The 12,296-nt window shown below is 42.4% G+C and overlaps 1 protein-coding gene across 2 annotated transcripts in view; it reads left to right on the forward strand.

Moving 5' to 3' along the window:
* Positions 1-2,496: 2,496 nt before the first annotated feature.
* The window catches only part of bcl11ba (BAF chromatin remodeling complex subunit BCL11B a), a 73,779-nt gene continuing 63,979 nt past the window's right edge, over positions 2,497-12,296 (forward strand). For both annotated transcript variants that reach the window (XM_017682449.2, XM_017682447.2), the window contains exon 1: positions 2,497-2,628. In XM_017682449.2, coding sequence (XP_017537938.1) covers positions 2,571-2,628 — 58 coding nt within the window. In that variant the 5' untranslated portion in view covers positions 2,497-2,570. The remainder of the gene's footprint in view (positions 2,629-12,296) is intronic.

The following is a 12,296-nucleotide window of genomic DNA, read 5'->3' on the forward strand; positions in this document are numbered from 1 at the left end:
CCCACTGTAGCTCATCATGCCCCTGTTGTAGATCTGACAGCTGGATATGCTTGCACGTGTAAAGCTTTAAGTTCCTAAATGGATTGCTGGACATTGTTAGCAGATAAAGACACGCAGGCCAGCTCATCTAGGTTCTCTATGCTCTTTCCGATCCCTCTCAGACAATTAAAGTGTCCAAAAATGTCTGTGACCTTCCTCCTGCTCTGGCCGGCACTGCTGAAGCACTACATGCTTCACTCCTTCAAATTTTTAAAGGGCATGTTGTACATTTGTATTAAATAAATAGTGCCAACTCTTACTAAGACCTAACCCGTGGGAAATATTTCACTGCGGACCTTTCAGCTGCCTTTCAGCCAGGTAGTCAGGGTTATTGACAGTAATGTTCGCACTGAAATAGCTACTAATATATCAAGACCTTAATCCAATTAATCAAGGCATTTTTTTTCCAGGGTTTTATATGAAGGGGTGCGGTGGGTGCTCTTGTTTAGAAGCAGTTCTTTCCACATCACAGGCTTTAACCCTTCCAAACACTCTGAAAGGATGAACATGCATTGCTTTATTTGGTGATCCTTTAGTTGAAGGTTAAACACTTTAAGTTGTTAGTTTGGCAATCTGTGTCTTATTCTGGCAGAAGCTGGATCATGTAATAACATCTAGTTGTTTCTTTCTTTCTTTCTTTCTTTCTTTCTTTCTTTCTTTCTTTCTTTCTTAATTAATTAATTAATTGATTAAACTAATATTGCTATCTATCTATCTATCTATCTATCTATCTATCTATCTATCTATCTATCTATCTATCTATCTATCTATCTATCTATCTGTCCATTTAATTGTTGATTTTTTTAATGTTGTATTTTATTTAGCTTGGATATTTCAAAGTATGTAGAATCTCAAGAGAAGATATATATATATATATATATATATGCGCACACACACACACACACACACACACACACACACACACAATTGGTATATATCTGGTGAATAAATTTTTCTTTTTTCAACTACAAAAAAATGTGAAATGTAATGTCAGCTCATGACTTGAACTTGGTGACACGTGGATTAAAATTAAAAAAAAAAATCACATTAGTTCAGAGTGACCACACATGCAGGTGACCACCTTTCGCCCGTTTATAATAACGGTCAGTAGTAATACGCCCCCCAACAAACCCATACACTTTTATTCCGTTACCATTCCCCTTCATCATCTGTATCAAGGTACCACTAACCCCTCACCCCACCCCACCTCCGATTATAGTCATTTTTGTCCCAAACACCCCTTTAGGTCACTGTAGATTACGTATCGTGTCCGTCTTTGTGGCGGAGGCCGCGCGTAACTGCGTTTGGAAAAGTAGCGCCAAAGCGTAAAAGCGCGTAAAAGCGCGTTCAGCAGCCTCGCTGTCCGCTCCGTCCCACAGCTGCAAGGAGCCACCGCTAGTCGCCCCCAGTGCACTTGCACACGCACCACTCTCCCTCTACTCTATCCCCCCCCCCCTCTCTCTCTCCCTCTCTCTCTCTCTCTCTCTCTCTCTCTCTCTCCCCCTCCCACCCCCCCCCCCCCCCCTCTCTCTCTCTCTCTGTCTTTCCCACCGTTGGACTCAAACGTCACGTCCGCACTTGAACTTGAACGGAGGCAGCCCTCACACACACACACACACACACACACACACATACACGCGCGCACGCACGCGCACGCACACACATGCACACACACAGAGGAGGAGGGGGAGGAGGAGGTGGAGGAGGGGGGCGAAACGAGCAGGACCGAGGGACTGAGCCGCCGTCTTGAGAGAGAGAGAGAGAGAGAGAGAGAGAGAGAGAGAGCGTGTGCAGGTCTGCTTTAGCCAGTCTCGTGCGCCACGCGCTTTGGAGAGGCTGCAGAGGCGAAACTCGGGGCCATAAGAAGACTCGCCCTCAGCTCGCCTCATCCCTCACATAACACGCGCACACGCACGCACGCACACACTCAGCCTGATCGCTCAGCCTGCCTGGCACCTCTTTCTCTCTCCGGCACCTCCACGCAGACCGGCTTGGTTGGCACCCACCAACTGGCACTCGAGGGCACGAGGATATTTTTGAATTGCTTTTTTTTTTGTTTTCTCTCTTTTTGTGCGCGCTGTTTTTTTTTCTTTCTTCTTTTTCTCCTTTTTTTGTGTTTCTTCTTCTCCTCAGATTGAATTGATGTCCACGGGGCAAAGAGTTGCAGCGCTCGTGCCACTCACGTTAAGCTGAGTGTGGGCACGGGGCAAAGAAAAAAAAAGAAAGACTCTCGACTACTACAACTCTCGCTCTCTCTCGCACGCGCGCGCCCGCTCCCTCTCTTACTTTGCCACTCTTTGAGGTGCTGCTGCGCGTGCCGGGGCTCCTTTTTTTGTCTTTTAATTTTTTGCTTTTTTTTTTCCGAAAGTACGAGGAAAAAGTGAGTGAAGAGGAGAAAGAGGGAGGAGAGGAGGACAGGAGGAGAGGAGGAGGAGGAGGAGAGGCGGAGGAGGAGGAGGAGGAGGAGGAGAGGCCACCTCGCCGTCCGTTGCGCACCGTCTCCGGGCGATGCCAGTGTAAATGCCAGGGCAATGTCCCGTCGCAAGCAGGGAAACCCTCAGCATCTGTCGCAGAGAGAGAGCAGGACGCGTGAGTAGCTCCGGGCTTCAGCGCCTTTCCATGCACTATCACTGCTGTCAGTATTACGGGGCTGGTATCAGTCTGGAGGGGAAGCGCAGGTTTGTTTTGTGGCGCCTCGTTTTACGAAGAATTTCAGTGCAGCATCCGAGCGGCGTGGTGTCGTTTTCCTCAGCGCGTCTTAAAAGAAAGTTACACACTTAGAAAAAGGAGCGAGATGGAGAGGCGAGCGCGTTGTGTGTCAAAAAGTGACGAACAACTGCTTTCACTATTAACACCACTTTTATTCATTTGCTGTTACTCTTATTCTTATTATTTATATTTATGTTCAAATTATCGCAACAATCAGACAACTTTCCAGCTCGCGTGCACGTGTGTGTGATTCTGTAGCCGCCTTAAAAAAATATAAATCATTTTATAACTCAGCGTTTGTTTTTAAGGACAATTTAAAAAAAAACTTTCATTTTGAAAAAAAAGTCCCTTTTTTTTTAAAAACCCTAATTTTGAAAAAATGTGACCTTTAAAAAAACCTTTAATTTTGTAACCGCGTGTTTTTTAAACCTTCATTTTGAAGAGTAGCGCCTTTTCTTTAAATCGTATTTCTGCGCGCACCGAGTCACGTGGAGACGTTTGTGTGTAAGTCTGTGTGTAAATATGAAGCTGGAGGTGAATTAAGATCCCTGTAAAGACGAGCAGCGCTTTAGACTCGTGTAGGCAGCGCTGCGTCCCTCTTCCACGGCACTGTAGACTTGGTTGGGCTGCAGGTTTGATTTGCTGCAGCCTTCATCTCTCCCCTGCTGAACTGGCTGGACGGTCCAGCCAGTCAGCTTTAGTAGATTTCCGAGAAGTTTTGCTCTTCTTTCCTCCCTGAGGGTGGCACATGCAGTGCTTGCAGTGCTTGCAGTGGGAGAGGGTCCCTTGCAGCTTTGCTTGCAGGATTTACACGACTTGAACGGAGCTGAAATGCACGGTGTAATGGAGCTGCAGCTCATCTGCTCAAAGGTAGAGGCTCCTGTCTTTTGCCCTTTTCCTCTCAGTATCTCAGCTGGCATGTTTTGAAGGATGGTGCAAACCAGTGCATTCTTTTTTCCTTTGCTATTTCTCTCCTCGTGCAACCGTGCCGGTTTTTTTTAGACCTGAGAACTGAGGCCTGCTCTTACCTCTCTGCACCAACACAAAGCACCTTGATAATTAAACAATTAACCCCCCCCATCCTCCCCCCTTAAAATCTGCAAATTTGCAGCCATAGGAGAGCCGCTATGGACGCTGCACGATGCAAGGCGACGGTGGTCACTCATTCAAGAAAGAAAAATGCTTTACAAAGTTTTGCATCACTTTTTTTTTCCCACCCCCGAGTCGGAACACAGGACCTCATGCCACTTTTAGCCAAAATATGCAGCTATGGCAAGATTATAATGATTATAGTAAAGCTGTAGTAGCAATACGTTAAACAGTATACAAAGGTATACATTTCCCAGACCACCTACTTATACGGGTTGTTTTTTTTTCTAGATTAGATCTAAGGGGGGGGGGGGGGGGTTAAAATAACAATGACTTCAAAGGCAAATGTTTTTTTTTTTACCCCTTAATATATTCCGGTATATAAGTATAGTCTTCAAGCCTTAATCCAGCTAATTCATAACAGAAAGCAGTGATGTAATGCCACCCAAATCTGCTTTGTGTTGTGCAGTTAGGACTGTGTACGCTGCTCTCTCCCACACACCGTTCTTTCACTAACGGCCTGATCATTTTCTCTAAGCGTGCGCGCATGTAGCTTCATTGGGGAGCCCTTTTTTTTGTTGACTTGTTCTGGTACTGACATGCGCTGGAACTGTAGATGCGAACATTTTCTACAGTAGAGTTGTCGTGAGTTTAGCTTCGAAACAGGTGATGAATGAGGTTTTTTTTGCTGCGTATTCCATTAAACCCATGCAGAATAACGGCAGATTTACAGAAATGAATTAGAATCTGCTGTATTCGTCATGTGCCCTTGCACCCTTGCATGAATGTGAGCATGTGCCTTAATGGCAAAGCTCTTGATAGATTTGACGTTATAGTAGCACTCTCGGTCCATCATCATCGCCCTCATCAGCACGTACGTTTGCTGCTGTTACTAATTTGGCCTTCAGATACCAGAACGCTCCGATTATGCCGAGGAACTCACCTCTCACACACACTTATACACGTACACACACACTGCAGCAGTCCAAAACTGACATTGAGTGTTTTTTTTTTTTATAAAGGGGGGAGAGTTGGTGAAAGGGTTGAGAGAGAAAGAGAAGGATAGAGAGAAAAAGTCATCAGATACTCGTACTACATGTCTTTTTTGTCTGCTGTTAGAAGCACTCAGGGCCTTCACACTGAAATGAATGAAGACCAGCGTGTTTTATTTCGAGCAGGGCTCATGCCGGCCAGGTGCTGGCAGATACTCATCTGGGCTCAGGAGTGTGTTCTTCCTGAGAGTTCATTGTTCTACTTAAAGAGTTCATGTGTGAAAGAGAGAGAGAGGGAGGGAGGGAGAGAGGAGAGAGTGTTGTTAGGACAGATGTCATGAACATCTTTGTTTATAGTGTGTAAGGTAGGTGTAAGATGTAGACTTGCATGCAAAATCGATTAGACCACACACACACACACACCTATATACAGTGAGCATATGTGTGTGTATATATTTATATATATATATATATATATATATATATATATATATATATATATAGTGTGTGTGTGTGTGTGTGTGTGTGTGTGTGTTTGTTTTTCCGGTAAAAAAAAAAAAAAAAAAACACTAAATAATATTACATTAAATACAAATGATCATAAATGAAAGCAGTTTTCTCCTCGATGCTCCAACCGTCACATAGTTTTGTTCAAATTCCTTATTAGCATATCAGAACCATGTATTGTATAATAGCTTGACATCATACTGAGCTGCTTTCGGGAGACGTCTCTAAGTTGGTTAAACAAAAATATTGACCGTACGTTTTGTGCTCATGTTACTTTTATTAGAATTTATTCAAATGCAAGTCCAGCTTTCTAAATGTAGTTTAATCAGAATCAGGTGCCGAGGAGTTCTGCACAGCACTGTATACACGTCGTGCTCAGCTTCGCCTCGATTGAGCAGATTAATAAGGAAGTGTATACGCGTATAAATAAGGTGATTTGTCGAAATTCACGTTGGCTCTTTACTCTCATGACCCATTTTAGCTCAAAACGATGGTGTAGATGAGTCTGAAATAGTGTGGGCTCTTTATGGGGACGTCTTTAGAGTGCACAGACTGTGAGTATGAGAGAGAAACTCTGTGTGTGTGTGTGTGTGTGTGTGTGTGTGTGTATAATGTCTGGTAGTCAGCATGTATTCTGCGGTATTTAGATTCTGTTAACCGCGTGCCGTTGCTGGATTACCCCATGTCAGTAAAAGGCAATTTCTCTGTGTGAAAGAGGTTCAGTAGCAAGTTAATTCAGCACGAGTGACAGCAAAGTTTGCACTGCTGCACATCAGTAGTTTTACTGGCTTAGTATGAAGGTTGTGTGTGTGTGTGTGTGTGTGTGTGTATATATTTTTGCTCTTGAATGTGGTGTGAAATATGATCAGTGACTGTGTGAATGTGTTTCGCATGTCTGTCAGTGTATCTTGGAAACTTTAGAAAGGCCTGTGAAGGAGCCACACTGGAATCTCATGTATTTCTACCTTTTTTTCCCTTTCTTTTTTTTCTTAGAACAGGCATGTGCTCATGTTTAAGGTCACTGTCTTATGGGCCTGCATGCATGAGCCATTGCCTTTTTAAGAATTTCTTATGCGTAACAGTGTTATCAGGTGTCCATTTCACCGTGAGGGTGGCAGTGCGAAGTGTGGCCTTATATATACTACGTAAAAAAAAAGTTTTTTTTTTTTCTATTTTTCCTAATTTTGATTGATTTGATTGTTTTATAAAGCGTGGCCTTTTTCAGCTCAGTTTAAAAAAAAACAACCAACAACCAGAAGTCAGTTCACAGCTCTCGTCCGCAAACGCAGGAAATCAGCTGAAAATGTACGAACGTTTTCAGCGCGGAGTTATGAAGCTATTCTGCGAATTTCAGATTCATATTTCACGTTAGATCCACTCGAAACTCCGTTTTTTTAATTCTTAAATATGATTTAAGTGCATTTGAATATGTATATGTCCAGAATTAAGCAATTTGAAGCGTATTTTAGGTGTCATGGTTTGTGTAGTTGAGCCATTTCTATCATTCATTTCAGATTTTTTCCCTTTTTTCTGCATTCTGTTTATGTTGTGCTTTTCATTGTAACCTCATGATTTAAAAACGACCCGCTGGAGATTCATACCGACACCGACAGACCCGTGAATCGTCAGCCAACAAAACGTACAGAAAACGAGCGTGGCTAGAAGACGAGTGGAAGGTGTACCATTTACACTTTGCACCATTTGCATGGCTGGCCTGTAGGTGAGAGACACAGGGAGCATCTTGAAAGACTTTGTGAATAATTTAGTGCGGGCCAGCGGCTTCGGGAAGCACGTCCTCATGTGCCTGAACTTGTCTTTGTTAGGGATGTTTTGTTGTGTGCTGTTAGAATCAGTCTTGTGTTTTTTTTTTTTTCCTGTGTTTATTTCATTATTTTCTCCCGTCGGCTGCGTCTGGCTGTGGGTTTGCTGGATCAGACCTGCTAGGGGGAGCTCTAAGTCTGTCACAGGGGGGGTGGCAGGGAGCTGTGAAAAAACTGCAAAAACATATTTCCTAAATGATCTGTAGTGGGGGAGGGGTGGGGGTAAGTTGACTGAACTTCTGGGAGGTGGCTTTTGACGACTCTGCATAGATGTTTCAGATGATATCACCATTAACAGCCATAAGTTTACATCAAACTGTCAACGTCTTAAAGCGGCAGCTGGTCGTACAACATTCAGAGTCTCTCTCTTTCTCTTTCTATCTCTCTCCCTGTATCTGTGTCCGTCTTTCTCTTCTTTCTTTTCTTCTGCGACTGCAACTTTCCACTTTGGTGCAATAAAGGACCATATACAAGCTCAGTTCATCTACGTGTAATGCTCTGTTTGCATATTCATGATACTAATCTTCTACAAATGGACCTGTAATATTAATGTTAATAAGATTTCCAAAAGCTTTACGTGAGCTAAAATGCATTCATATTCCTTATGAACATCATGCCACCTCTCATTTGTTTGGCTGAGGGGCAGAATGATAAAGTGGGCTTGAAAACTTAAGGGCATTTTGGAGTGAGGGGCCCATTGTTCTCGCTATCTAAATAAATAAATGTGGCTCTGCGATGTAAAAAAAAGAAGAAAAAAAGAAACAGGCGACTCTGTGGAGTACATGCTCTCCCCTCTAACAATGGATGAGACGTCCGCCTGGCGATTTTGATTAATACGCTTGCAAATGCACTCCTCTAGCTTTCAGGTGCCTTTTGTTTGTATGGAGTGGAGAGAGCGTTTTTTCCCCCTCTCTCTTTCTGTCTCTGATGTTATGCGAAGGAGTCTATGCTTGTCTGTCAGTGTAAATACGAGCCAGCAGAGTCCCCTCCGACGCTTTCAGGAGGGTGCGCCGATATCCACGCGTGTTTTTTAGGTATTTTTTCCTCGTGGTTTGATTTACGAGACTCCGAGGCTTTTAATAACGGCCCGGCAGTTTGACATCCCACAGCTGGCTTAAGGCTGAGTGCCCCTCAGCGTGGAAACACACTGCCTCCTGAGCTGCACAGATTTCTATGCATGTACTGCTTATATGTTTTAAGGACAGAAATATTTGTAAAGATCCACTTTTCATCTTTTTTTAAAAACTGAAAGAGCAAAACCATTTCTTTTTGAAAAGTCTTACATATGGGTAATTACATATGTATAATACACATGTGACAGTTATTACATATAGATGCTTGCATATAATTTGAATGGGACACATTTTATATATGTAATTGCATGTATAATAGCATTTATTTTTAAATTCTGGAGGCTAAGATTAGGGTTAATCTTAAAGTCTTACATATGGGTAATTACATATGTATAATACATATGTGACAGTTATTACATCTAGATACTTGGATATAATTTGAACGGGACATTTAATATAGATAATTGCATGTATAATAGCATTTCTGTTTGATTCTTGAGGCTAAGATTAGGGTTAATCTTACATATGGGTAATTACATATGTATAATACATATATGACACAGTTATTACGCATATATACTTGCATGTTATTTGAATGGGACATATTTTATATAGGTAATTGCACGTATAATAGCATTTCTGTTTGATTCTTGAGGCTAAGATTAGGGTTAATCTTACATATGGGTAATTACATATGTATAATACATATATGACACTGTTATTACACAGATACCGGCATGTAATTTGAATGGGACAATATTTTGTATAGGTAGTTGCATATATAATACAATTTCTTTTTTATTCTTTAGGTTATGAAAAGGGTTAGGCTTAAAGTCTTACATATGGGTCATTACATATGTATAATACATATGACGCTCCTATTACATATAAATACTTATGTGTAATGTATATGGGTCATATTATTATTAGCACATATGATATGTACTTACTTATGTACATGCATGCCAAAATGCTGCACTGCCTCTGTTATTAGCTCTGTAATGTCTGCCATTTACCAGCAATGGCATTGTGTTGTCATCTCTTTTAGAAGAAGACGTAGCTTTCTTGGCATGCCTTAACCTTTCGGTAGCGTTGGTTGCCCTCTCTGGCTGCATGTGAAAGTGATACAGTGGTATTGCCCCTTCTCTCTCTCTCTCTCTCTCTCTCTCTCTCTCTCTCTCTCTCTCTCTCTCCATATGAAAATATTAGGTAATGCCTCCCTGATGAGATTTCCTGATAGAGGGTTAGCAATGCTTAGACTGGCTCCCAGTGGACGCCTTCGTGTTAATCTCATTTTACCTGCAAGAAGACTAATTTCCCTCTTCTTTTTCTCCTCACACTCTCTCTCTCTCTCTCTCCTTTTTTTTTAATTACACCACACGGCCATGTAGCCTCCTGTTAAAGCTCCACCGCTGCACTCTTTAACGGCTTCATTTGCACATTCAAAGTTTCGCATTTCACGCCACGCAAACGTTTTTCCCATCAGTAGCGGATGCATGGATGTTGTGCATGCACTTTTGCGGTGCAACAACCATTCGCCTGCCCTTTTTGGGAATGTGTGCTCTGTGTATTACATATTTACTCAGAAGAAGGCAATGCAAATACATGCAGAGATAGGATCGTCTTAAGCAGAGAAAGGAGAGGAAGAAGCAGCTTTCTCTGAGCGCATCAGCTGCGCCGCGACTCCACCGCTTTTGCTCCGAGTGCAGGCGTGCTTTAATGTAGGTTACAGATTAATGACAGCCTAATTAATTCCTGATAGATTCCTGCGAGCAGCGTGGCCGTGTTTGATGAGCGTGTGCGTGTGCCAAGGCCTGTGCTGTGGTTTCTGCACACATGACGGACATGTGGGGAGAGAGAGGAGGCTTACTGCTGCTGCTGCTGCTGCATGGGCCTCGTTACCTCTGTGTTTGTTTGTTTGTTTGTTTGTGTCCCCCCTGCATTTCTCCAGTGTTCGTTGTTAGTACTGGGCCACTACAGCAGTGGTTTCCGTCAGCGTTTCACCCTGGAGCAGGACGGGGTTTAGGCTGAGGAGACAAAGAGGAAAACTAGTGTACAAACAGTAAACTGCAGCCTTTTATTGTTTGATTAAAGTTTTTTCTACGGCTTTCATTCTCCGCAGACTCTTCCCTCGGAGCACAGGCCGCTGTGAATGGTTTTAATTGGCGTGGGGGTAAATCTTTATATCTGGACAGCATTGTAAAGGCTTTCAAGATTTAAACGGGGAAATTTATGGAGCTAGTAAAAAAAAACAAAACAATGTGAAATGCGTAAAAATGGTGTCTAATTAGCGCTTAAGAGTCTCGAAAAAGTGAACAAAAAAAAGCTCTAAAGTTTAAATGTTATCAGATTTGGTCTCAACGGGTTGCTGTATTTTTTTTTTTTTTCTTTCCAAGCGGAAAGTCTTGATAGTTTGGTTACATCACTGCCAGAGAGTGGAGAGTGTTAATGATGGGTTTGCGAGGTGATAGTCTCTCCGAGCGAAACTTCGCTAAGCTAGCGCTCGGCGGCGTTATGTCACGCAGAAATCTGTAGGTTCCTTTGGACGGCGAGCCAGACTGTAGTCCGATCAGCCAAATACCTGTCAACAGCAATTTCACTCCCCTTTCAGCCTCACAAAGCCTCACGCAGGTCTGAGGAATTAGAGCGGCCTCGCCACAATGGCGTTCCCGTCCCAAATGGAAACGTTAAGAGGTGCATTGTGAGTTGTTCGTTTTTAGATGCTCAATTTGCCTTTGCTTTTGTTCTTTGCACCAGCAAACGGAAATCCTATTAGAGCGCACTCTGACTCATCTAGCCTTATTAGGTAAATTAGGACATCGTCAGGAACCGCTCACATCTATCATTCGCGACGGGCCGCGAGCGAGAGCAGCCTCTTGCTACTGACGCCGCGACGTTTAGCTAATTACGTGGGAGCATCCGAGAGCTTACCGAGACCCTACTATATGTTTTAGAAAGGAAATGTATGAAATGAAAGCTGTGCGTTTGAAATAGAAGCACAGCTGAGTCTAGCTCTGCTTCTGTCTGCCTGGCTGCTGGAAAGAGTGCTCGATGAAGACAAATAACATTTGACATTTCCGTGGCCCTGATAGAATTATATGGAGTATTTGTTGAGGGATCAGAGAAAATGATGAGCCGTAATGTTACCTTGGTGACAGCATTGTTATCACTGGTGGATGAGAGAGAGAGAGAGTGCGAGAGAGATGGAGATGGCACGATACACTCCCTGCTCTTTGGCTAGACCAGTGAAAGGGAACACATACTCATACACTGGTGGACTTCTTTTGGCTCCTTTGGAGAAAATAAAATGCAAAAAGAAGGCAGAAACATTTATTAAAGTACTTAAATACTTTTTTCCCATGTATCTGTACTTTTACTAAGAATTTCCTTTTTTTTAAGTAAAAACCTTGATATTACTCGCCACACAAATATGACGCATTTTCAAATCAAACGTAAGACTCGTGCACCTTTCACTAAACCCCTCCTCCTAATATTTAGCAGTGGTTACTAGACCCAGGCACCTCCAACAAGCTTTCAGAGTAAAAAAAATGGCCTAATGTTGTGAATTTCAGTTGTTTGGTAAATTTAAGAGCAAGTACTTTTTGTGCTTTAATAAATAGCATGCTTATATATTTGCGCGTGTAATATTATATCTCCACTTCTGCGCAAATTCTGGATTTGTGCACAAATTCCATATTTTTTCAATGTATTTCAGAGCTAGACAATTGGGAACATAACATCAGAACCAACAAATGAGAACTGTTCTCAGTCCCAGAGTCGTGTGTAAAATGTGTGATGTTGAGGTGCAACAAACTTGCATCACCATAAGGATAAGGATTGTGTTATATCCCTGCTGTTGGAGGAAAACCTTGTAATTCCATTTTTGTAGCGTTTCCGTTTGTGACACAATAAAAAAAAAAAAAACCCTTTACATTTGCTCTTTACATTGTATGTAAATTTCACGATGATTGGACCAAATGTCCCAGAATTCCTTGGACAAATGATTTAGTTCCATTGACTTACATATATATCTATATGTATATTTGTTCACTTTTCTCTGTTGAGAA

This window comes from Pygocentrus nattereri, chromosome 10 (assembly GCF_015220715.1).
Source record: "Pygocentrus nattereri isolate fPygNat1 chromosome 10, fPygNat1.pri, whole genome shotgun sequence".
In the NCBI taxonomy this organism is placed as follows: Eukaryota; Metazoa; Chordata; class Actinopteri; order Characiformes; family Serrasalmidae; genus Pygocentrus; species Pygocentrus nattereri.